This window comes from Pseudorasbora parva, chromosome 24, assembly GCF_024679245.1.
Source record: "Pseudorasbora parva isolate DD20220531a chromosome 24, ASM2467924v1, whole genome shotgun sequence".
NCBI lineage: Eukaryota > Metazoa > Chordata > Actinopteri > Cypriniformes > Gobionidae > Pseudorasbora > Pseudorasbora parva.
In genome coordinates this window covers 7,385,071-7,411,925 of record NC_090195.1, presented here as the reverse complement: position 1 = coordinate 7,411,925, position 26,855 = coordinate 7,385,071, and the positions used below count along the sequence as shown (strand labels likewise).

The following is a 26,855-nucleotide window of genomic DNA, read 5'->3' as shown; positions in this document are numbered from 1 at the left end:
TCAAAGTAAAAAGTTACTTTGTCTTTAATATTGTAGTGGAGTAAGAGTAAAAGTAGATGCAAATAAGAGTACAGATTACAAAGTATTTTTACTTCATTACTTACTACCCCTGGAAAAATGACAAATTTCTTTAGTCACATACTGTTTTTTCGCCTGTACTTTATAGTAGGGATAAGGGAAGTATGCGATGCAGTCGTATTTTTTTTTTTACGACTTATCATTTCCCTTTAGGAGCTCCGTAGAAAACTGACTATAGAAGAAAACAGTTTACATGCACTAAAGCCAGCTAAAGCGCCTCTAGTGGCAATGATTCTTGTGTTGCACTATAATTTGCATTTTTACTTGTTTGAAACGCAATGACAGATGAAACTTTCAAAAGTTATATAACAACTGTGTTAATCTGACATCGTTCATAATATCTTCATTTGTGTTCCGCAGAAGAAAAATGTCATACAGGTTTGGAACGGTATGAGGATAAATGATGGCAAATGTTTCATAAACTAAATTAAATAATTCAGAATGGGTGCTGTGTGGATTCTGACTGTATACATTTATACCTTCTATAACTCTTTTAATCTCATCCAGTCAGCAATTCAGAGTTTTTGTTTAAACATCATAAAAAGGTTGCCCTTTTGCAACTTCACACACACATTCACTTGTACACACACACACCCCCCACACGTACAGTAACCACACAGGTTTAAAGAAGGCACAGGAAAGCGCCCAAGAATAAACATCAGCGTGTATCACCGACTCAGATCAGTGAATGCATATATGCTTAGCGCTCAAGTAAATGGCCGAGTGAGTTTGACAGTGAACAAGAGAGAGAGCCTATAATCAAGCACAGTTAAGCAGTGGGAAGGGTCACAGTGTGAGCGGCTGGCAGAGAGAGAGAGAGAGAGAGAGAGAGAGAGAGAGAGAGAGAGAGAGAGAGAGAGAGAGAGAGAGAGAGAGAGAGAGAGAGAGAGAGAGAGAGAGAGAGAGAGAGAGAGAGAGAGAGAGAGAGAGAGAGAGAGATCTCCCATCTGTGTGTTTATTCTCTTTACAGTGTAAGAAAGGCAGGCAACAGAGAAACAGGCCTGTGTGATGAGCTCAAGAGGGATTTTTACAGATGGGATGTGGTCCCTGAAGGAGATGCCAACCCTGTGACTTCCCTTTCTAATGATCATCTCTGATCTTTGACGCTCCTTCTCAGAGCACGCTTTCCCACCTGAGGAGTCTGTTTCCAGAGTTTCTCTCCCCTCGCTGACGGACGGAGTCAACTGGAGAACATGTCAGAGCTAAGCTCCAAAAAACAAGGATTTAAAAAATGCCGGAGTGCCACTTTCAGCATTGATGGCTACAGCTTCACTATTGGTAAGAACAGTTGATCAGGTATGTGTGGGTGGATGTGTGTGTGTGTGTGTGTGTGTGTGTGTGTATGTGGGGGCGTCTGTGTTTCGATGGCCAGCACATATTTTTTTTTGTGAGCGAGCATGGTGCCTTTGAGCTTTTAAAACCATAAAGTAGCCCGTTTAGTTTGAGAGAACTCACTTTTGACATGAAATAGATGTCAATCACAGAACATAAGGGTTAACTTTGCATTATTCATGTTTAAGGGTCACACAGATCTCAATGCTCAAAAATCAAGTTATATACAATAATATTTTTATGAATAATAACTGCTTAACAATTATAATAATAAACATTACAAATAAAGAAATATTAAATTAAAAATAGTAATGACTATTGCTATTCATTCATAATAACCAGAATTGTTATTATTGTGCTAAATTCTTTCCTTATAATAATAATTATAATACAATTAGTAAAAAATATAAAATTCTTAACAACAACAATAATTATTAATGATCATAAATATTAAATTAAATGATTTTATATTATGATAAAATCATTATCATAATTATTCATTTATTATTATTATTTTTTTTTTTTTTTACCAAAAAGTATTAAGTATTTTCCGAACAATGACTGTTACCAAGTATAGTAATGGTGTGTCTGTTTTGGGTCAGTTTGAGCAATAAATCCAAATAAACTGTAAAAAATAATAATAATAAGTTACCTGGTTTCCTTAAAATGTTGAGTTCATTGAAATAAAAAAATTGAGTTAATACAATGAACATTTTTGAGAATCCACAACCTTTATAAAAAATATTATTTAAAGATTTTGTAAGCATTTTGGGTAATTGTGTGTGTTTTATGTGATGATGCAGTGAAACATGCCAAATTGTGCTATTTTCATGATTTATAATTTTCTTATGTGGTTCAGATAAAATAATAGTTTGGGTTTTTATTTATAAAACCAATTTCCTTCATTGTATCAACTCAAATTTTTAATTTTAATAAACCATTGGCGTCGGAAGCAAATAAAATGTGGGTAGGTCCTCTCCAATTTTTTTTTACTGGAGTAACGTTAGATACTATTTACATTAAATACAAATATACTGCCGTTTACTAAACGATTGATAGGGACAGACACAATTACAGAAATCACTAAAGTATGTGCCGTGGCAATGGTGTAGGGGTAAGATGCATGGCATCAAGTTTTGATGCAAATCGATCAGACGTTCGAATCCGACTTTTGCCGAACTCACCCTACTCCCTTTTCCCATCACATATCAGATCAGAAAGGCATTCATTTTCAATAAAAATTAAGCAAATATTCATCAGTTTGGGGTAGGTAAACAGACATGTGCTGAATTAGAGACGATAAAAGTGAGTGGGTCCAATATCATTGGACGTAAAAAGTGGGTGGGTCTTGATTCCACACACACACACAATGATTCCGACGCCCATGCAATAAACTCAATTTTAAGGACACCAGGTTACTTAGTTTTTATGTTAAACCAACATTATTTGTTTTACAGTGTAGACCAATCAGAACCGTAGCATGTGGAAACCATGGCATTTAATACATGTTTTATTGTGTCTTAAACCCCAAACATTTTGACATTTGAAGCGTGTAAACAAGTTGAACAACATTAAGTATCAACCTGATATGTCTGTATTAGTAAGTTTTGAGCTAATAAAAGTGTCTCTCAGACATGAGGGTTAAACTAGTTACAGTATGCATCCTCTAAATGTTGGCGTTTTTAGAAAAGGCTTCAGAGATGTCTCAAGAAAACACCATCTTAACACATGCACAATGGTTTGGCAAATTGTTTGAAGACGGTTTGCGTTTGCTTTGCTTGAATGCAAATTCCCTGTCATAGTAACAGGAAAGCAACAAAGTGATTGTCTCTTACAGTCAGTCTCGCTGGGTGTCTCCGAGTCGCCTGAGTACAATTAGATTACATAAGAACTTTTTTTTGGCACAAAATGAGTCGCAGTGCTTTGTGCTGTCCAAAAAGCCTGAATTCATTTAGTGCCCTGTTAGATGGACGTTGATTTTTCTGACAGATTTAGCTGATTTGGGCACAGAACAAAGAGAGCTTGAGCAGCAGTGTGACATGACAGTTGCTGTGACAGAACATGGATGGTGGTAATTATTCTCCTAAAAGGTCAAGGGCTTATATAACAGACCACAATCAGGAGATGAAGAAGTAGAGAAACCACAGCCGGGCACAAACTGAAGGCTTCAGGTAAAAAAAATTGTGATCATTTGGAGTCCTTTTGTGACTTGTGTTTGATGGCATGAATTCTCACGGGAACCTGTGTTTATCATTAAAGTGAAGCCCACACAAACAGTCACGCTTTTAAATCGCACTGGGCCGACGAGAAGAGTTTTCTCTCGTGGATCTCCCATGCTGCCTTTGCGATTACCGTCTCCATGGTCACCAGCAGAGGCAGGATGTGATGTCACGACCTAGTGATTCTCGCCTCTGCCCGACAAACAACCCCAACCCACCCCTTCCCCATAGAGCTGCCAGTATATTTGTGTGTACTTGGGCAGGACGCCCAATGGGGCCTCATTAAAGCACCTGTTGAGGAGTCAATAAGGCTCCTGGGTCAGGTGCGGAGTCCGTATGGAGACTCCACATCTGCATGTTAATAATAACAATTAGTATTATTATAAAAATAAATATTAAAAAATTTATATTTTTAACAACAGCAACAATTCTAATACTACTCCTAAAAATAACAATAACAATAATAATTATTATATGATTATGAAAATGTTGTTTATTTTTATAATAATAATACAGATTAAATTATTATGATTATTTTTATAATTATTAGACTATATATAATTTAGAATAATTTACATATATAAAATTATATATATATATATATATATATATATATATATATATATTCTAAATAATATATAATAATTATAAAAATAATCATATTATAATATATATAATTTTATATATATAAATTATTATTTTTTTTAAAATAATTTTATATATACAGTTTTTTATAACTGTATATATATATATATATATATATATATATATATATATATATATATATATATATATATATATACTGTATACATGTGTGTATTCAAATATATATAATAATTATACACAGTACACACACATATTATGTAAAATCAAACTTTTATTTTGCAATAATTATTATTTGTATTATATCATTTTGAAAAATTATATTTATATTTGTTTAATAATATAACAACAATAACATTACAAATACAAATTATTATGATTATTTTTATAATTATTATTTAATATTTAGTATATAACTATAAGTAATAATAGAATAATCATAATAATTATTATTTATAATTATACACGTATAATATGTAAATACTAAATACATTCTAATTTATATTAACAACAAAAATTAAAGAACAATAACAGAAATAAATATAGAACAATATTTCACAATAATATAACAATAATAAAAAGCAATATCGTCCTGGCCAAAAGTTTACACATACCCCTTGGAGAATCAGAAAAATGTTAATTATTTGAACAAAAAAAGAGTGATCATACAAAATGCATATTATTTTTTAATTTAGTTTTGTCCTGAATAAGACATTTTACATTAAAGTTGCTTACATGTAGTCCACAAGACCAAAAAATAGTATTTTTAACCCCATTCAAAGTCGTTAGCTGGATGATCCACAATTTTTTTATGATAATTGTTCTTGAGTATATTGTTTGTCAGTTAAACTGCCCACTGGTCTTCACAAAAATCTTCCAGGTCTTGCAAATTCTTTGGTTTTCTAGTCTGTTTTGCATATCTGAACCCTTTCCAGCAGTGATTATATGATCTTTTCACACTGAGGACAATTAAGGGACTCAGAAGGGTTCAACAACATGTAAACATCTTATTCAGGACAGCACTAGCCTAAAAACAATCTAACATGCATTTTATATGATGCCTCTTATTTTGTTAAAAGGGCTATCATTTTGAACAGGCTTAATGTAGGCCTATATAAACTTTTGACCATGACTACACACACACACACACACACACACACATAGAGACTCGTAGATATGGAGATCAAATGCATTAAATGGAAAATGGGGTCTTTGCTGGTCTGGTACTGACAGGGGAGGTGTGGGTGATAGCGTGCGCCCCTCGCTGGAGGCCTTTCTGTCGTCAGCACATTAGAGGAGTTGTGTGAGCTGCCCAGGGGGAGTCATTATCGCTAATGAAGAGTCCTTCCTCTTCTCCTGAGTACTGACTCGTTGGACACTCAGCAGCCTGACAAACTCACAGTGCTAAAGGCTTCTCTCTGATTTCCCTCTCATTACCTCTGTGCCCCCTGCAGACCCGGCAGTCCCCACTTAACAACCTCACGTCTCCCTCTCTCTCGCTCTCTCTCTTTCTTATGTAAAGGCTTGTTTCAGCCCTTTTATTCACCTGTGTGATTTTCAGTGTTTCATTATTTTTATGTCTTTCTTGCTGTTTTAATCGCCATTTAGAAAGGGATTTCACCCACACACACACAAAAAATTGTCATTTCTTACTCAACCTCAAATTGTTCCAAACCTGTATAGTTTCTTTCTTCGGTTGAACACAAAAAAATATATTTTAAGAAATGTTGACATTGACTTCCATACTAGGATGAATGGCTACCGTCAACTGTTGTATGGGAACATTTCTTAAAATATATTATTTTATGTTGAACAGAAGAAAGAAACAACATGAGGGTGAGTAAATAATAACAAATGTTACATTTTTGGGGGGTGAACTATGCCTTTAAATGGCTTTTTTTTTTTTGTGTGTAAAACTGTTTCAAAAATCGCCTGTAGAACAAAGGCTGTTTACGTTAACTAAAACGAGCTACTCTCAAATTAAATATAGGCCTAAATATCAGATGAAAAAACGAAATTAAGATAATTTGTATGCATGTTTGTATATATTTATTTCATTTGCATTTTTTATGTATGTTTGTTTTGATTCTTTCGGTTGTTCTTCTCAGTGATTCACAAACGCTTGGCGAATCTGTTGGTTTCAATAAATCATTCGCTCACGTCACGAATCAGACGCCGCTAATCCGCTGGTTCAGTCCTCGTAGCTGCTAATTTGAAATGTGTCTGGGTGCCTGTGGGCTGTAACCTTCTGTTGTGTTATTAGTTTTTCAAAACCTCTTGTGAATTTAGTAAACAGTGCTTCCATCGGTCAGCTGTTAATAATGTTCCGTTATTAACTTCGTGCAGTGTCGTTAGGTGGCCTGCGAGAGGAGCTGTCTGCTCGGTTTTGATTTCCTCTGAGTAGTAAACAACACAACTGAGTGTTGCGTCTTTGACATCATGTGGTTTCTTCTACTCATTCATCTTCAGGCGATTTTATTGCTCAGAATCACGAAAGTCATGACAGGAAACTTTTTCTAGCAGAAATTCTTACTGTAAACACATGTTTGATGTCCCCTCAGCAGCCGACAGCGTGTAGGCTAAACCAGAACAGGATTTACAGGACTGTGGTATTTTAAGACACACACACACACACACACACACACACACACACACACACACACACACACACACACACACACACACATTTATCTGTGACCTTAAATTTTTCTGGACTATAAATCAGCATTTCTTGCCTACAAATTACAAAACAGCATACAACTTACATTTCTCTCGCTTCTGTTCTGACCAGAGACAGTCATGTTTCATGTAGGCTAAGTTAAGGAACTGTGTGTAGGAAATGTATTTCAATTAAATTTATTAAAAAAATTAAATGGCCGTGATATGTCACCACTAGACATTAAGAAATCATGTTAATTTCAAATACTTATATCACTGACAGCAGTAGTCCAGCCAGGATATTGTCATTTAAAAGTTGTTGTTGAAGCCTAGCCTATCTAGACCTGGGGCCTGTACCATGATGGTAGTTTAAAAAACTCAGGGTTAAAGGATTAGTTTCGAGTTGACAAAACCAAACCAATGTATTCAGGCTTTGTTGGTCCCATGATGCTGATCATCAGCTTTCTTTGTCAACTCAGGCTTTGATCCTGAGTTCAGGAGTTTAGCTGTGACATCAGCAGTCAACAGCCAATCACACGCTGTGGAACTGAGATTCACTTCTCGCGAGACAATCAGTGAGATTAATTTCTCTCTTCTGCAGAATATTGCATGATTGAAAAATATTAAGAAAAAAAAAAAATACACAGCAAGAAGAAAAGCTGTCTATGAAAGAGGACAACTTTAAGAAAAAAATTGTATACGTCAATGCAAGTAAAAGTTATGAAGTTAGTTTAGTTGATATAGAGAAAATTGAACATTTAAGCTTAGTAAGCTTCTTTTTAATAGGCTATTTTTATTTATTGATTTTAAAGCTTATCCATATGACTTTATGCAGGTGATGTTATTTATATGACTTATGTATTAATTTTAACAAAGTGCCTATTAATAATTGATTAACTAAAATGATAAATGTGTAATTGATTAAAGGTATAATAATTACATAAATTATATCTAAATCATTCAAAATTAATATTATTATAAATAAGCATTGTTAAAAGCCAGACGCTTTAGTCTTTAAAAACCATTTGCTATGTAATGACCTTTAATTTGGAGCAGAAACAGGGGAGTGGCTTTATTGAATCAGAGGTGTGTCACTTTACTCACAGCTGATTGGTCCAATTTCAGTTTGAGATCTCTAATCCCTAACATAACCTGCCCCAGAGCAGGTTAGCTGTGGAGCATAAGTTACTATGGCGATGAACACAGCTAATAGCCAAACCACTTTAATGGTACCTAAAACCCAGGATTGGCACAAACTAAGCTTAAACAAATCTGGCTAGCCAGCTAAACCAGCTTCATGGTACAGGCCCCCGATCTAGACGCACCCTAGTGGCAGCAAATCTAATCTGCTGTGAGTGAGTATCGTCTAGCAACTCTCAACACACTTCTGAGCTGTAAAAACCTAATTGGTCAGGCCAATCACATCGTGTATAGAGTCGGTGGGCGGGGCTTAACATAATGACTCCAGAGTTGCGCGTGCTACTAATAAACACAGAAGCTGGCGAACGGCGGTCTTTCGAATCAGCTTTGACTGCGACTCTGGAAGACTTCGATTTATGCTTTTCGTGTTTTTGTTTTCGTGTTTTGGCCTGAAGCTCCACCCTCCACCTATATACCAATCATAAAGTCAGTAGTGTTTCTGCATCCGGGTGTCCAGCTCTGATCTAGTTACCACAGCTGGAGCTACAAACGTTCCTCTGCAGCGTATCTGGCAACTTCGAGTCGGGGGAGGGAGAGCGGGGATACACCTGCAGTACCAGTTTTGGCCACAATCTTACATACACTTTCTTTAAAGGACTTATATGTAAGATACAGACCGTCCAAGTCGTCTATCAATGATGTACAGCATACCCATGTTACCCTCAATTTTATTTAGTAGAAACCATGGAAACACCGCTTTAATATTATTATGTGTTTTATTAGACAGGTGAGCAACTGTTTGTATACATTCATTGACAGAAAACGAATTATTGTTATGTAGCTCAACACAGTTATTCTTATTGTTTCAATCTTGTTTTACCACGAGTACCATGTTTTACTATGCCTAATATCGATCTAGCTTTCTCCAGTGTGCAACAAGTGTCTCATAGCAGCCGCCGAGCAAACACACAAAGAAGCATTGTAACATAACTTTTAACACACTCAAATAATGCTAATGTGATAAAGAGCACTGTCATCAAGCTACGCCATTGTTTTGAATAAGTGACCTCTAGGTGACCTCTATTACATATTGTGACTTTAAATATCAACTGCTTTCAGATGTTTATTTAAAAAAAAGATGTGGAGTATATGAGAGTTATACAGGTATACATTGAATGTGGATGTCATAGCTAGCTAATTTGTGATTTAATAAGACATTTTGTGTCTTTTTTATTGCTTATTCAGGAGAAACAGCTGAGAACAATTAGTTCTTATATTAAGTTAATTACTATAAAAATTAAGTTTTCTATTTTTAGGAGAAATCTAATTCATGTTTTTCCTCTTTTCTGCCTCATCTGCCTTTCTCACTATGGGGCAATTCCTAAAATATTCCACTTTTGTAGTGAGTAAATGAAAACATCTATCAAATTACCATATATTTAGCATATTCATGAACGATAGGTAAATAACACAGTGAGTGCGGTGATTTATACTTCATTTATAGTCATGCTGCAATATGCATCAGGTAAACAACATAAACAAACAACAATGATTTTCAGATGAAACAGAAAGTAGTTTCTGTACTTTGTGTCTGTTTCCGGAAAACTGTGAGTGCGGTTGTGGTGTCAGAGCAAACTTGAAATTTGTGGTGATTTCTGGTGAGTCATCATGATTGTTGAAGAAAGGTCTACATCACTCATCCGTCTGTGTTTTGTTCTTTCTCTCCACAGTGGCGAATGAAACGGGAGAGAGCAGCTCAAGACCTCTGGCACGCTTCGCACGTGAGTTTGTGCAATCAGACACGTGATTGAAAGCTGTTGGCTTCTCTTTTACTTTAAAATTGTTTCCTGCACAGTGAGGAAACAGATACGAGTGTGACAATACTGTCTTCACAATCACACTGGTCTGTGATCATAACAGCAATGAGAGGTGTTAGAAATCAGTCTTGATGTTTGTGTGCCATCTGAGTATTAGGCTAGGGACTGAAAGTATGCATACTGCATCCTTCCATCTTTGTTCATTGACACACTGTTTCATCCATCCATCCATCCATCCATCCATCCATCCATCCATCCATCCATCCATCCATCCACTCATCTACAAACCCCATCCATCCAGCCACAAACCTTACCACACATCTATCTGTTCATCCATCCACCCATCCATCTACAATCCTATTCATCCATCAAACCATCTAAAAACCCATTTATCCATTCATTCATCCATCTACAAAACTCTCCATCCACTTACAGAAATGCATCCATCCATCCACTTACAGAAACTCAACCATCCATCCATCTACAAATGCATCCATCCACCCATCCACTTAAAAAACCCAACCATCAATCCACCCATAGACCCACCCACCCATCTATCCATCCAGTTTCCATCTACAAGCCCATCCATCCATCCATCCATCCATCCATCCATCCATCCATCCATCCATCCATCCATCCACCCATCAATCCATCCACTTTCAGAAACCCAAATATCCATTCACAAACCTAACCACACATCCATCTGTTCACCCATCTATCCATCCATCTACAAAACCGTCCATCCATCCATCCATCCATCCACTTTCAGAAACCCAACCATCCATCCACAAACCTAACCACACATCTATCTATCTGTCCATCCATCCATCCATCCATCCATCCATCCATCCATCCATCCATCCATCCATCCATCCATCCATCCATCCACAAACCCAACCACACATCCATCCATCCATCCATCATCCATCCATCCACTTTCAGAAACCCAACCATCTATCCACAAACCTAACCACACATCTATCTGTTCATCCATCCATCCATCCATCCATCCACCCGTCTATATCTGTCCCTCCATCTTAACAAACTTTGCCTTTCTTGTTAAAAAATATAGTTAAATGAACTTTGAATTAAAATACATTTTACTTCTAATTTATTACATTCAAATTTGGATTTCCGTTCTGTTTATTGCTAGCCTGACAAGCCAGACCCACATCAAGATGTTTGGTCTGGTAACTCACCATTGACAGCTCAATCCGAGGGGCGGGATAAACGGTCGTCTTTCAAACTCCCTCTGCACGCGATAGAATAGCGCTACAACCAACCAGAGCAACGAAGGTGAAACAGAGCTTGCTGATAGATTAAACATTCGCCGTATCCGGTCGGCAAAACTCTGAACACATCTTCCCTTTTTAAGAATGACTTCAGTGCCGTTCTTTGTTCTTTTCTCAGAGAAAATCTTAACTCCAAGTCTTCTAGAGTCGTGGTCAAAGCTGATTCGAAAGACCGCTGTTCGCCAGTTTCTGTGTTTTCTAGAAGCACGCAAAAGCAACTCGGCTGTCGTCATTACAGCCCCGCCCAGAAAATATATATATTTTCTTAACGGCAGGGACTGACTACCCAACTAACCAGCCAAACCAGACCTATTTTACTTCTAGACTCATTGTTGGCAGAACAGGAAAATTACACAAAATATTTTTTCTTCCTCTGTCTTTTTGTCTCTCTTTCTAACTCTACATTTAACTTTGCCCCAGTCTTGCATTCTGTTGTCTACTCCCCTCTGAGCTTTTGATCTCTGATTGTTGCATCAGGTTCCAAGTCACAGAATGCTTTGTGGAACGCCATCACTGCAGGCATTGGGATCAAGGACAAGGACAAGCGGGGTATCCTGATTGACCCGCGGACTCCGGAGGAGATTTTAGCTGATGACCTCCCCTCTGTCGACAGCCCTGATGCCATGGAAAAGACCGCTATAAGGTTTGGAGGAAATCACACACCTCACTAACACCTCTGAGTGAATTGATCAATCAATGTGGGCTGATATCTGCTCTCGGTCAATCAGTCCAATCCTTTTCCTTTACCAGTTGTTATCTAAAGCACTGTAGAGTCAATCTGGGGAATGAACAAGCTCCGTTAGCAGGAATTATGTAGTGATTATGTTGCAAAAAAAGTGCTTTGTGCGTGTGTTTTCTGCTCATAAGCACAGCTGGCAGGCCTAGATAGGATTATTGATTTGTGTAGGAGCTATGGTGTCAAACCATCACTTCTATTGCAGATCTCAACAGGCATCCCAGTAGTAAAAGACTACACTCTTAAAAATGAAGGTTCCAGCTGTAACCAAAAGGCTTTTAGATCACAATCTTATAATGGATTTTTTTGTTGTTGTAACAACAAAAGAAAATCATACCGACTGTGTTTAAAAAGCATCATAGATATTTTTTTTTCTGAATGATTAGCCTGTGTGGCCAAACTTGACCATGACCATACTTATTTTATTTTACTTTATTTAAAAATCTGAATTACACTTAGTCTTTTACATTCATTCGTAAGAAGAATGTACAATCTGAACTATTTTTTCAGTGCCATAAACCCCAGTTGCACAGCAATTCAGTAAACTATACTAATCCATTCCAATCCTAGTGTATCCCAAACGGATTTCACATGGACGTCAGACACATAAATCCTGTCACTGCGGCCTTCTGAAAGTGAATGACAGGAAAATAAATGATGAAACTGTGTGATATGTGGACTCAGCTGTCTGCTGGCACGACCGGCTGTGTTAAATAGGGAGACTCCAGCGGACTGTGATGTTCTGTATAGCGAGCAGCTCCTCATTAATCACCCCGTGAGAGAAAGGGAGGGGAGAACCGTATGGCATAAGTCCTGACGTCAGCACCAGGCATCGACTGCTAAAAATATCCACTGTAAAACTGTGCTCCAGTGACTCCTTAATGTTCTATTAGTGTGTTTTTGTGCACTTGGGGTGCTTGGGAAGGCACATTTGGCAGGTAGGGTGATGAGATGCAGGTGAGAGAGTCTCCCCTTTCCAGCTGAGAAGTAACCAGTCTGAACATGGCACGATGGGATAGCAGGATGTTCCAAGCCAAAGACCACCTCCTTGTCATCAGATGTCCCAAAGAGAAAATGTAACCACATAGAATGACCAAAATGAACATTTAAAAAGATAGCTCACTTAAACATGATATCTGTACAGAGTGGCTGCAATTATCACAAAAACTAATTAATTTTGATAATCTTTTCCTTTAGTTGAACTAGAAAATCTGATTTAAGCACATACAGCTCTGGAAAAAAATAAGAGACCACTGCAAAATGATCGGTTTCTCTGATTTTACTATATGTATAGGTATGTGTTTGGTTAAAATTAAATTTTTTATTTAATTCTATAAACTACTGACAACATTTTTCCCAAATTCCAAATACAAATATTGTAATTTAGAGCATTTATTTGACGAAAAACAACAACTGGTCAAAATAACAAAAAAGATGCAGTTTACCTCGAATAATGGAAAGAAAATAAGTTCATATTCATTTTTAAACAACACAATACTAATGTTTTAACTTTAGGATGAGTTCAGAAATCAATATTTGGTGGAATAACCCTGATTTTGAATCACAGCTTTCATGAGTCTTGACATGCTCTCCACCAGTCGTTCACATTGATGTTGGGTGACTTTATGCCACTCCTGGTGCAAAAATGCATGCAGCTCGGATTGGTTTGATGGCTTGTGACCATCCGTCTTCCTCTTGATCACATTCTAGAGGTTTTCAATGGGGTTCAGGTCTGGAGATTGGGCTGGCCATGACAGGGTCTTGATCTGGTGGTCCTCCATCCACACCTTGATTGACCTGGCTGTGTGGCATGGAGCATTGTCCTGCTGGAAAAAAAAAAAAAACAGTCCTCAGAGTTGGGGGACATTGTCAGAGCAGAAAGAAGCAAGTTTTCTTCCAGGACAATTGAAATTGCAATTCTATTTAAAAAGCAACTACGAAAAGTTTTTTTTTCATGTTTATTTTTGTAAAGCTGCATGCTTTAATGCAATATGTTGTTTAAATTGGTATAAAACGTGACGTGACTTGACTGGTGTGCTGAATAACAGAGCTGGTGCACACATATGCACATCACTATTGTCAGATGCTTTCCTATCTGCTGTGTTCTCACCACTGCAATTTTAGTTAATTTTATTATTGAGCAGAAAGCATGTAAAATATATATAAAATTAAATAAGTATATCAAATATTTTCCATGAGTATATATCAGACCTTTATGGTGCTGTTCTTGGGTGTATGTGGGAGGATTTGTGAACTTCATTAATCAGGCAAGGAGAGCATGTGCACCAGTGGATCACCTTTTGAGTGACTGATTGGACAGGACTAGACTGATCTTATATCAAGCTCTGTGGTCTGTGCCCCCCCCCCCCCCCCCCCCCCCATAAGACATTAAGATTGGCAGGGCTGCTCTTCCATTAGTCTTATCTGAAAATTGCATGACTAAAGAGTTGAACTAATTCAGCGTGACCCTCACAGATTGGAGTGTCAGCCGCATTTATTATTCTAATTTACTAAGAGGTGACTTTTACTCTATGACAGACACGTTCACCTTTACACAGCCTGTCGAGGAATGCTGAACACCCTGGAAATCTCTCTGTGGCTATAAATTGGTTCTTGATTCTAGTTGACATTTATATGTCATTTGAAAACTCAGATCTCTTGAGCTCTGATTTGTTTTATTCCAAATGTTCGTAAATGCTCGATTTTAAACACGTTTTTGACAATTCCAAAGAAAATCCTTAAGCAATTAATTCCCATGTTTCTAGGATGTTGTGAATGATTTGCTGTTTTGCTGTTCAGATGTTCTGTGTTTTTTTATTATTTTTATTATAAGGGGTGGTCCCAGTAGTTGCTAAGTCATTTCTTACTGGCTAACGTCAAAAGAGCCCACCTTCTATCGCTAGATATGGCTCAGGTTCTTCCTTCGATGCAAGTCTGATTTACAGATGAATTGCTTATCAAAAAATGATGATTGACTGATGAATTGCTTATTAAAATGATAGTTAATTGCAACTCTTTCTTAACTGTCTTTCTGTTTTCTCCTGCTTGGAAAACAAACTGCAGTCATGCACCTATGCGTTTTTCCTTTCTAATGACGTTGTTAGGAGAGGATTCATTTCTCGCTCCATTCTTTCTTATCCTCTCTATCTTTCTCTTTTTCCCTCTTTCCTCTGGAGCCAATTCATGTGTAACGCAGCAGGCTGAGGTTCATCTCTTCTGAATGAACTCATTACGTCTGAGGTGCGAGACGCAGCAGGATTTTTTCAGGAGCGTGTCTGTTTCTCCTTACATCAGCTGTCCCTGATGGTTCTCTTGACTTATGGATGATTTGACCTTTGCACGCCTCCGATCTTTAGCCGGGGCTCGTGGGAGCGTACACGGGTGAACGTCCCATTCTCATCTCGCCAAGTTTTCTTTAGATTATCGTTTCTCTTTTAGCCAAGCTTTCAGTCGGCTCTCTGATAGGTCTGTAGCAGGCAGAGCTCATTTTGGTGGAGAAACCTAATTTTCCAGTTGAGTGCAGCCCCGTTGAGTAGAATGAACTGAGTGAATGAAAGCGAGATTGAGGGGGATCTTACAGGAATGCAGGGAAACAGGACTGCTGGCGAACAGCATTCAGACTTGAGCAGGACAGGTGCCAGTCGGGCAACACTTTAGTCCAGCTGTGATTGGAGTTAAAGCTCAAATATAAATCATTTAAATGTAGCATTAAAGCGAAAGTTATGTTAAAGGCAATGAATGAACATTCTGTCATCATTTATTCACCCTCATTCCACATTTCATATTTAATTTTCATTTTGGGTGAATTATCCCTTTAACCATATAAAGCCAACTATCATATTTGATACACAAATTAGGCCTCTAAATTATTAAAAGATAATAATTTAGCTGAATAGATATTACGCTTTGCTGAAAAACCTTTTGTACACAATCTACTGCATGCCTTCTGTCATCTGATTAATAGTATTTATAATAGTATATATAAGTAAAATACCTTTTAATATAATGACGTCTTTTTGCTGTGAAATTTTTACAGATTTTTATAAAGTAATGTAATGAATATCATATTGTTAGTAATATTTCAGGATGAACTCTTCACTTGACACTGAAGCAGCCTAGGTTTATTTGATTATCCATCTTTAAAAAAAAAGAAGATAAATCATGTATAAATGTATCAGCTTTTAATGCATCAGGCTTTTGAGTAATGTTAATTTGTACATCTTCCAAATTTTACTAAGACTGTTTTGGACGATAAATGAATCTGATACATATGCATGAAATGCATTTATGTAAGTTATTCTGTTCTTTATCACATTTATTTACATTACAAGCTGTCACAAACATATTTTTTGGGTAAATAAATTTCAACATTTTTGCTTAGCTTTGGCCTTTTAAATAAAATTGAGGCCTTTTCGAGTTTGAGCTTATATCATACTATATGAGACATAAAAGCCTGATGTATAAAATATGATACTCAACATAAACATATATGCAAAGTTTTTGCTCATTTTCAAAAAAAAAAAATATTTTGTCTAAAGGTTCAATAAAAAATCATCAAAAAACCATCATAATATCAAAAAGTTCGATTTTTCTGACTTTTATTTAATTTTTTAGGTTTTACAGGGTTTACATCACATTGAAATAGTGTACATATTTGTATCTGTTCAAATGCAGCTCTCTGCAGATTGCTTACCAATTAAGTTTCAGCCTATTGATGGGCAGTGCATGTAGGGTTATTAATCACCTGTAAAAGATATCTGCGTCCTTTCTTTACAAAGCTTTGTTTATCCTGTCATTCTTCCACAAAGAAGGCCCTGGAGAGTATTTGTTTTCTCTGACCTACAAATCTCAAAGAGCAGAGGCTGTCATGTTTAGGGGGCTTGTTACTCAATATGAGTGTCTACCCTGCAACCCCCCACAACAAGTCACCTGACCTGCCCGGTGCAGACCCTACTGTGAGCTGACAGATTAAAAACTCAATAATTCATGCACTGGCTGGATGTTAATTAGCTTGTCCGGTCTGGCTTTGTATTTGTGTCCTTTGGCTTTGTGGTGCCCTTGAGTTTAAGGTAGTGGATATCACTAGCCATGTTATGTTGTTAGTGGTGTATTTTTAATGATAAGTTTAAGCATAATGACTCCAGGTTTTCATTTTCTCTGTCTGTCCATTCGAGGGTTGTCAAAATTAGCATGCTTATTTTGCAACTCATTTTTCCCCTTCGGTTTATTGTGTTAAAAATTGTAAATACAATTAATGCAGCATCCGTTTTTTTCCTGGTATCTTTTGGCTAGTATTACAGTAAAAAAAGAACACAATTCGGTATTGACTCGCTGTCTGGGAAACTGCTGTCTGTGCACAGAAATGTGGATGGCAGGACCCAAGGGTTCCAAGCAGAATGTTGCCAAAAGCATTAGTGTGATCTACTGGCTTGCCTTCTTCTCATAGTGCATCCTGGTGCCATGTATTCCCCGGGTAGTCAATGAACATGCACCTGGCCATCTATGTGATGTAAAAGAAAACCTGATTCATTAGACCAGGCCACCTTCTTCCATTGATCCGTTATCCAGTTCTGATACTTACGTCCATGTTGGTGCTTTCGGTGATGAACAGGGGTCAGCATAGGCATCTTGACTAGTCTGTGCAGCTCCAACTGCAATGCACTGTGTATTCTGACACCTTTCTATCAGAACCAGCATTAACTTCTTGAGCAATTTTAGCTACTTGTCTGTTTGACTGCATAGGACAGCCTTCGCTCCCCACATGCATCAATGAGCCTTGGCCGCCCATGACCCTGTCACCAGTTCACCACTGTTCCTTCCTTGGACCACTTTTGATAGATACTGACCAGTGCAGACCGGGAACACACCACAAGAGCTGCAGTTTTGGAGATGTTCTTACCCAGTCGTCTAGCCATAACAATTTGGCCCTTGTCAAGCTCGCTCAAATCCTTGCCCACTAACAGTTGCCGTAATGAAGAGAAAATCAATGTTATTCAATTCACCCTTCAGTGTTCATAATGTAATGCATGATCAGTGTGTGTGTGTATGTGTGTGTGTGTATTATATATATATATATATATATATATATATATATATATATATATATATATATATATATATATATATATATATATATATATACATTTTTTTTTCTTTTTTTTTCTTTTTTTTCCCCCTTTTTTTCCTATTTTCATATATATATAAAATAGGAAAAAAAGGAAAAAGGGAGGAGGAAGGAGGAAATTTTTTTTTTTGTTTGTTTTATTTTCAGTTTATATGTATTCTTGTTTATTTTGCAATTCTTATCAAATACGTCATGAATAGGTGTATACAGTACAAAAATGTGCTACTTGGTTTTAGTCACAGAACAATTTGAATAATTTTTTTAATGAACAGGGAATATTCCGGTAGGTCATCAATCTACACAGGCAGACCAATGACTGCATGATTAGATATGCCAGCAATGTTAATTAATAATGCAGATATACTTCATTTCTTTTGCTCTCCCTCTCTCCCGCTCACTTCATTCTTATTTATACCATTATATTCTTGTTAAAAGAATTAAGTGAATGGAATGATGAAATCGATAAAATTTCAATTACAGAATTCTTAACATGTTGAGCAATAAATGCCATTGATTTGTTTACATGTCAGGCCGATCTCTCCGATGATTTCTTCCCTGTAGTTCCGCCCACTCCAGCTTGTTGAAGAACGCACTGCATTCTGTTTATCTCCCCTCAGAGGTTTTCATTTTTGTTGTCTGTTAAATATTCATGTCTGGTGCTGTTGCTGTTTGCTTTCTACCTGAATATTTGCTTTGGGAAGGTCAGATTTGAATAATTCTGTGCAGTCATGCTTTTATGCGTGTTTTGCCCAACACTGATTAAAAAAGTGCAAACTCCAGATCACAACATCCAAACACCCTTAACAGCGCATACTTAAGGAAAGTGTAGTTTCTCTCCTTAACCTTTAGGAATACTTCACTCAAAAATTAACATTCTTTTAATTTTTACTCACTCTAATGTTGTTTATTAATTATTTGTAAATTTTTGAAGCTCAACTACAGTTCATAGTGACAAGAAGCTTTCAAACATCAAAAACATCATGAAAGTTTCATGAAAGGAGGACATGTGACTTGCACTTAGTTGTTATACAAGCTATTTTGATAAAATGAGCATTTACGTAATTATCAGATAATTATGGATGGACAATATATCAGTACAGTGTCAGTACAGTGTCAGTCTAATATATTGGCTTATATTAGAGTTTTTATTTATTATTATTATTATTATTATTATTATTATTATTATTATTATTATTATTTATCACTATCAGTCGATACTTTAATGTTGGACAGTAATTTCCTCAATTTGTACATTTAGATTATCTTTGCCATCGTCTAACTCACTTAAAGTTAATAACACTAAAAGCATTAATAACAACACTGATCAATGTAATCTTTAGCAAATTAATGTTTATTTTTACTGTAAACATTAATATTGTACATTGTAATGCTACAAGTAAAGGAATTTGAACATTTAACATTAATAATTGGATTTTTTGTGTGTTTTTATTCATTTAGACACAATAGATATTTTGTGGAATAAACATTATAGTTTTTTTGTTATGTATGTGTAACCCCTCCTGTTCGAACCGCCTGCTCCAAGCGGGACTCGAAACCGGGTCCACGACATGAGAGTCGGACGCTTTAGACTGAAACCTCCAGCGTCAGTCGCTAGAAAGTCTCTTGAGGTCAGAGGAGTGAGGTTTACTCACATAGTTACTACTAGCTGACATCTGTTACACTCACCCCCTTAAACCTCACTCCCATCCGGGTCACGGCACCAATGCCCTCCCGTTCAAACCGCCCACTCCAAGCGTTCTCTAACCCGGGTCCGTCGGCATGAGTTGGACACTCTAACAAGGAGGTCAGAGGAGTGAGGTTTTCTCGCACAGTGACTACTAGCTGGCCTCTGTTACAAATGTCAGACGATTTTTGACTCTTAAAAATTGTCCTGAATAAAAAACAGCATACAGGTTTGAAATTACACAAATAGTAGTAAGTAAATAGTAGTAAGCTCAAAAACCTGTCTCCGGCGCAATAATTCCGATCTTTCATGTATTCATACTCTTGTGTAATCGACGCACAATCCTAAATAAACCCATCTCTTCCGTGATACCCTGAAGTTTTGAATAAATAATTATCAATATCATTTCTGACCTGTAAGGTTGCCAGAATAATAATCATACACGCTGTGTTAATAGGCCAGAGGAGAACTGGCACCCCGACTGAGTCTGGTTTCTCCCAAGGTTTATTTGGTTCCTTGCCACTGTCACCTTTGGCTTGGCTTGCTCAGTTGGGGACACTAAAATTATGATCAAAGTTGTTCAACTAGCTATACAGATAAAATGTATGAATTAGGTTTTAATTAATTCTACAAACTATAATACGGATCTGCCAACATTGTCGCACGCTATATGATAAATTAAAATAAGCTGATAACATCACTGTTTTCTCCAGAACGACTGTACAGCCAAATCTAATTTTGATGCAATATTATCCTGTTTGACACTGTGAAGCTGCTTTGACACAATCGTGATTGTAAAAGCGCTATATAAATAAAGTTGATTGATTGATTGATTGATTGATTGATTGATTGATTGATTGATTGATTGATTGATTGATTGATTGATTGATTGATAATGGTGGAATATTAATTTTTGAGTGAAACATTCTTGTAAAAATTGCTGAGAGAGATTTTGCTGATCCAGATATCCACACAGGAATGAACATGGCAAGTTTGAGCTTTTATGATGAACCGTTTTAATATAATTTGACATTACAGCTTGTTTCATTGCTCCGTCCAGGACATTGAGCACAAGTTTCACAGTGTTATTTCATTTATAATGCTTACATCTGCCATTATCTGGCTCTTTTCTCATTTTTATGACCTTGTAAAGTATTTTTTGTGTGTGTGAATGTGCACTGATGTTTGTTAGAGTGGAAGAATCTTGTAGTATTGTTAATTTGACCTATAGCTGGACACTGATTATAATCATTGTGCAATCGCCTGTTATTAATATTATATTTAACTTCCTTTGTCTAAACTTCCTTTGATTAAAGAACTAAGAGGATCATGCAGACGTGTCACATTAAACCTGTACTTAAGTTCCCTCTTGACATGCTGTACAAATAGCAACTCAAATCTTAACACAGCATCTGTTCTGATAATTACCGTAATTATGAGTTGTAGGGAAAATAGTTTATTTAAATGTAAACCAGTTGTGCTCCTATCAGAGATTAAATATGGCACACATATGTATTCAGTAAATGTGCACAGACAAAAAGTGTTCTAGGTGATATCAGTATTTTCCTGAGAACAAAAGTTTCGTGAATTTATATTGTATATGTATATGAATATAATGTATATTTTTCCATGTCAATTACATTGTTTAGAGCATAAGAAAAAATGGACAAATACAGTTTTTGAAAATATTTCCTCTGTAGGCGACACCAGGATTCAATAATTTAAAAAAAGACAGGAATGGACATGAATGGATTTTTTAATGGAGTTTTAGGTTTTAGGATTTTTTATACCAAACTTCGTATAAAGATGATTCTCAACTATGTTATGAAAGATATAATTATAATATAATTCTGCTTTATGCAATATATGTGTAAAATGGACATGTTTTTCCATTATATGCAATGTATCTATACACTATATATTTGCATATTTTCCTATGGCAACATGTAATGAAAAAAAGAAGTGTAGTAATGGTAGTAGTAATTGGCAATATTTTCATAATAATATCCAATATTTCATAGGAATATTGAAATATAATTTCTTTCACTTGTTGTGTCCCCAAAATGATAAACATGCTTTATGTACTGGTGTTCTCTTAAGTCGACGTGAAATTGATTTCCTGTTTCGTAACAGTAATTCAGTTTTTGATTTAAAACCCCATACCATTTTCCTGAGATTTTGATTTATGACAGAATTAGAGGCAGTTGTCATTGTGAATCTTCCAAATACCAAAGTATTTCTGAAAAGGACATCCAGCCTTAAAACTGTGACATACATTGTCAGAAAAATTTACTAAAAATATAACTCCCACTACAGAGGACAAAAGTCTATTCCTGGGTCGCAAGAGGATATTTGGACATTACAAAATAGTATGAAAAATGGAAGTGGATGAGAATAGTGTGCATACATATTAAATGTGTTTTATAAATGTGTTTTATTTTTAAAAAAATCTAACTATAAAATGTAAATTTAACATGTTGATAATGCATAACCAGACATTCATTGACATAAAAAAGTAATCCCAGCTGGATTAGATGACTTTATTTATTTTTGTGTGGTCTTATGTTTTCAAACCGTCAGGATTAAAATGCATGCTTACCTGCTTGGTTTCCATTGTAAGTGCTTTAATGTATATTTTGACGGATGAGTCAGAATTATTTTTAGTGGTTATCAAAAGCATCTGTGGGCTTTTTGTGAGATGAAAATGTAATAATTTTCATTAGGTTGGGAACACCATTTCTCATGACAAAAATCATATATGTTAATCTGCATGATTGTCAAAACATAAAGAACAGTCTGTGTGCTGAATCTGTTGTAGGGTTTGTTCCAGTGTAATGTGCCGTATAGAAGTATTTGGCTCAAGCCTCGATGTGTTAATGGAATTATTCACAGCTCGGGACGGATCTTATTTCAGCTGATTCCCTGTGATCACCAAATACAGTATTGCCACAGAATCCCATGCTGAATTCAATGGTCATCATCTTGGTCACACATCTCTTCCACCTACACCTTTCCCCTCTCGCTCATGTCTCAACACCTGCTATTTCTCACCTGACGTCCTTCACTACAGAGTTTCACGTCTTGTTCAGTCTCATTGATCCGAGTCATTCTGGTCTATATAGCGCACTTCAAACTGCCCACAGCTCAAACGACAAAGAATGTGTCGTTTCCTTCTACACTTTTTTTTTATCACTATAATAATTAATTGTCCACATCTGCATCAAAGAAGAATCCAAACAGAGCAGATGTTCTTTTGAGTGTCAGATGCTAATGGAGTGTGGATAACCACCACCGAAGCGATTCGATCTAATGGTGCTTTAGTCTAAAGCTCAGTTGGATATTGAGGCTGTCTTGATTTAACTGAGTGGGTTGTGTCGGCCCCATCTCTGTTGTGCCAGCCCATTGTGTTTTCATTTGTTGTTTTATGATGATATCATTTGTATTTTCACGTCAAGCCGTAGACGGTATTTAGTCAGAGATACAATCTCTATGCTAACCATCTGCTGTTTTACGCACAGTGACATTTATGAGCCAGCGCTGCCTCTGTTTGTTTAATGCAGTGTGGTTTTTATGTTTCTCATTGCGCCTTATGGTGGACAGATATTTTTATACAGAATGTGCGACGGTTTCACTGTATTTTGGGGTTACTCCAATACTCCAATATACATATTACATTGCCATGAATACACTGCAAAAAGAGTAAATGTTTTTAGCTAATTCTACTTGACTTTAATTGACCCAAAAAAGACTTTTATCATTCTATTCTTGGTTTTACCTTTAAAGTCAGCATGAAATTGCATTTTGCAGCCTATTTTATTTCACTGATTTGACACATTGTGATGTGAAGCAGGATATTCAACAAGAAAATGTAGGGTGCGACTTGATTTTATCCATGGTAAATTGATTGGATGATGAAAAATGGTCTTTATTATCCAAGTGGTTGAAGAAGGGGTTGTAAAATAAAGCTAGTTGAGTAAGTGCTTTCAGAGACAGGCATAAATGTTTTTGGAAAAGGTTTGATTTGTCAGTAAGAACATGTTTTATGTAAGAAAATAGTGTAAATAATGATTTTGCATTAAAGAGTGTAATGCAGTACAACAAGTGATTACACAATATAACCATTGACATTTCATAGTGTTAATAGTGTGTTCTTATATAAGTAAGAACATTGTACTGTACATTGTACTCTTATATAAGAAAGGGATAATCCACGGCAAGCTGTGCATTAAAAGATTTTAATGCACAACTTGGATGTGAATTCAAATCATAAGAGTGAATAAGATTACATTTATTTTGAATGAATAGCATCTATTTGAATTCATTGTTGAGAGGGAGAGAGTTTGAGTTACCTGGGTCTATTCAGCATCTTTCTCTATTAACAATAAAGCTGTGAGTTTGTTGGACGGTTTTATTGCATACCTTCCAGACAATCAGATTTGAGTATTCAGACCAAGCGGCAACCTTCCAGTCTCTCTTCAACCCAACATGGAAGTGACTGCAATTCATCAAATGACCGCTAGAGACAGGCTCCAAAGCGGAGTTAATTCCATAGACTGTTAAAATGCCCAACTTTACAGCAGAATATTTGTTTTACTGCCTGGTACAAAAAATGATTTTGGTCTTGTTTGCCCTTCATGAAAACTGTGAGGGGGTGAATATTTTTTATAACTTATCCGTTTAACCTAAAAGTTCTGCATAATTAAGGGCGTGGCCACTTGAGTGACAGGTGGATTGCTGCTGCAGTCACTATTGCCTTTTGTCTGCTATCTGTTCGTCCACCCACATCCCGCCTCTTTGCCCATTTTCAGTAATCCGTGAGTGCGCACGGTGACGCGCTGCCAAGACGGCGACAGCCAAAATTAAAAAATGTCCATTGTTTTATACAGTCTATGATTCTGACAGACCATGGTATAAAAATATTTAATTATTAATACTACCTTTTTTCTCTTGTTTTACATACTATATAAGTCAAAGCCTCTCGTTGCATTTCCATTACCTTTCAAATTGCGCGAATTGAAGTTGCAAATTGAAAATACGCCCAATGGAAAAATGTCAATTTTGCACAAAAAATTAATATATTGCATAAAAGTTTTTATGCTTGCATGAGTTAGTTTTTCTGGCAATAAAAAAAGAAAGACATTTAGTCATATTCTAGTTGCATTATAATGTTAATAGAAACGCCATAATTTGGCAATAGTTTTTTCATCTACATTTTGAAAATATTGCAAATTTTTGGCACAAATCTGTAATGGAAACCAAGCTACTGTCTCAAACACATTCTTTATACAGCAGAGGCATCCTCTCCTCCTAGTAATCCAGCTTCTTATCCCTTTTTTCTCCCTCCTGTCCTATATGTTTCTCCACTGTCAGTGGCATTGTTGACAGTGCAACAATCCATGCTTCCATTTCATTGGTTATATTCCTTATTTGTGTGTGTTGCTGCACACAGCTGAGACTCTGATACAGAGATCAACAGCAGTTGTTTAATCCACTCCACTCCCCTCCCCTCCCCTCCTCCTCCTCCTCTTCCTCTTCCTCTCCACTGCCTTATATTCATGAGGGGGAGAGAGCGGCCCCCTGCAGTGCTGCCATACGCGCTTCTCTCTGTACACCTGACCAGAACTAGTGACACAAGCCCACAACCAGAGAGAGAGAGAGAGAGAGAGAGAGAGAGAGAGAGAGAGAGAGAGAGAGAGAGAGAGAGAGAGAGAGAGAGAGAAACAGGATGAGGGACGTGCTACAGCTGTCTCTGTGACAGACTCTGCGTCTGCTGCTGCTGCCGTTTGCTCTACAAACTGCCTCTGAGTCCGTGCTGTCCAGATACAAACTCGTTCATGTCGTTTTGCCTGGTCGACTTTTTTGACATGGAATCACCCACCAAAGAGATTGAGGATTTCGAGAACAACTCTCTGAAGTACCTACAGCCGGATCAGATTGAGAAGATCTGGCTCAGACTGCGAGGACTGTGAGTAGAGTTTCATACTTTATTTCTCTGCATGAGTGAGCAAGATGCTTATGTATCTGAATTTTACTAAAACGCATAAAAATAGAACAATAATAATAGGAATATTAAGTATAAAAGTGCATTTTAATAATGGAATATTTTTCTTGTTAGGTGCAACAAGAAATTGTTTGAATATTAAATATAATTGTAATTCATAATTGCTAATAAATTAAGAATTAATGAGATACATTATATTAAAATAGTATTTACATAAATAATGTCAATAATTATTATTTCTCACATTCAGTAAATTAAATAAGAATATAATGCATTGCAAAGATTAAAATAATATGGAGAATAAAAATAATAAAAAATAAACAATAATAATGGTAATATTTTATAGTAATATGAAGTACATTCATTAAAATAAGGTATATTTTAATAAATAAAAGTTTAAATAAAAATAGTATTGAATAATTACAAAGAGTAAATTAATATAGTTTGAATATTAAATATGATCATTTCAATTAATAAAATATAATAAATAATTTAATCAAAATTAAAAATAAACAAAAAAAATTGAGCATTAAGTAAATTAATTAATTATACAGAACAAGCTATTATGAATAATACAACTATTTATTAATACAATTATTGGAAGTTATACTGATTTTATTAACTTTTAATGGTACTTTTCATGTTTTTATTGTGTGATTTGCAGTAGATGGCGTATAATGTGATGTCGGCATATTTGTGAAAAGGTCAGGGTTAACGGGTCACTTTCAATACAAACATCCCCTTCATGTGTGGCTCGGTTCCCAGACACAAAAGCAGCCTCTTCCATTAAAAGCGTTTCAACAGTTGATCAACATTTCGAGTGCGTTTGTTTAAAAACTAGACTTCAAATGGATCTAGCATATTAAAACTAAATATTTGCAAAGTTCACATATTTGTAGAGGAATTACAGAAGGCCAATGTAATGTTTGAATATACCACAGAATCAACTAAATAGACTATGCAGAAACATCTAAAAGTTGCTTTTTTTCTTTCAAAATTCAAGAGTTCTCATTTAAACAAACTGATGTTGTGAAGTTCAGGTGCTAATGTTGCAGAAAAATATATCTGATTGTACGCCAGAGTCTCCCAATTAAGTGCCATGATAGCACAGCATGAGAAATTTGCATGTGCGACTTAATTCCTACCACGGTCTCATTTATTGCAAGTAAAA

The 26,855-nt window shown here is 36.1% G+C and overlaps 1 protein-coding gene across 3 annotated transcripts in view; it reads left to right on the top strand.

The window, feature by feature from the left end:
* The first annotated feature begins 1,057 nt into the window (after window positions 1-1,057).
* pde1ca (phosphodiesterase 1C, calmodulin-dependent a) overlaps window positions 1,058-26,855 on the top strand; it is an 85,022-nt gene continuing 59,224 nt past the window's right edge. For 2 of the 3 annotated variants that reach the window (XM_067434446.1, XM_067434448.1), the window contains exons 1-3: window positions 1,058-1,356; window positions 9,761-9,811; window positions 11,617-11,782. In XM_067434446.1, coding sequence (XP_067290547.1) covers window positions 1,272-1,356; window positions 9,761-9,811; window positions 11,617-11,782 — 302 coding nt within the window. In that variant the 5' untranslated portion in view covers window positions 1,058-1,271. Of the gene's footprint in view, window positions 1,357-9,760; window positions 9,812-11,616; window positions 11,783-25,352; window positions 25,649-26,855 lie in introns of those variants that run through there. The other variant, XM_067434447.1, reaches the window with a different exon arrangement.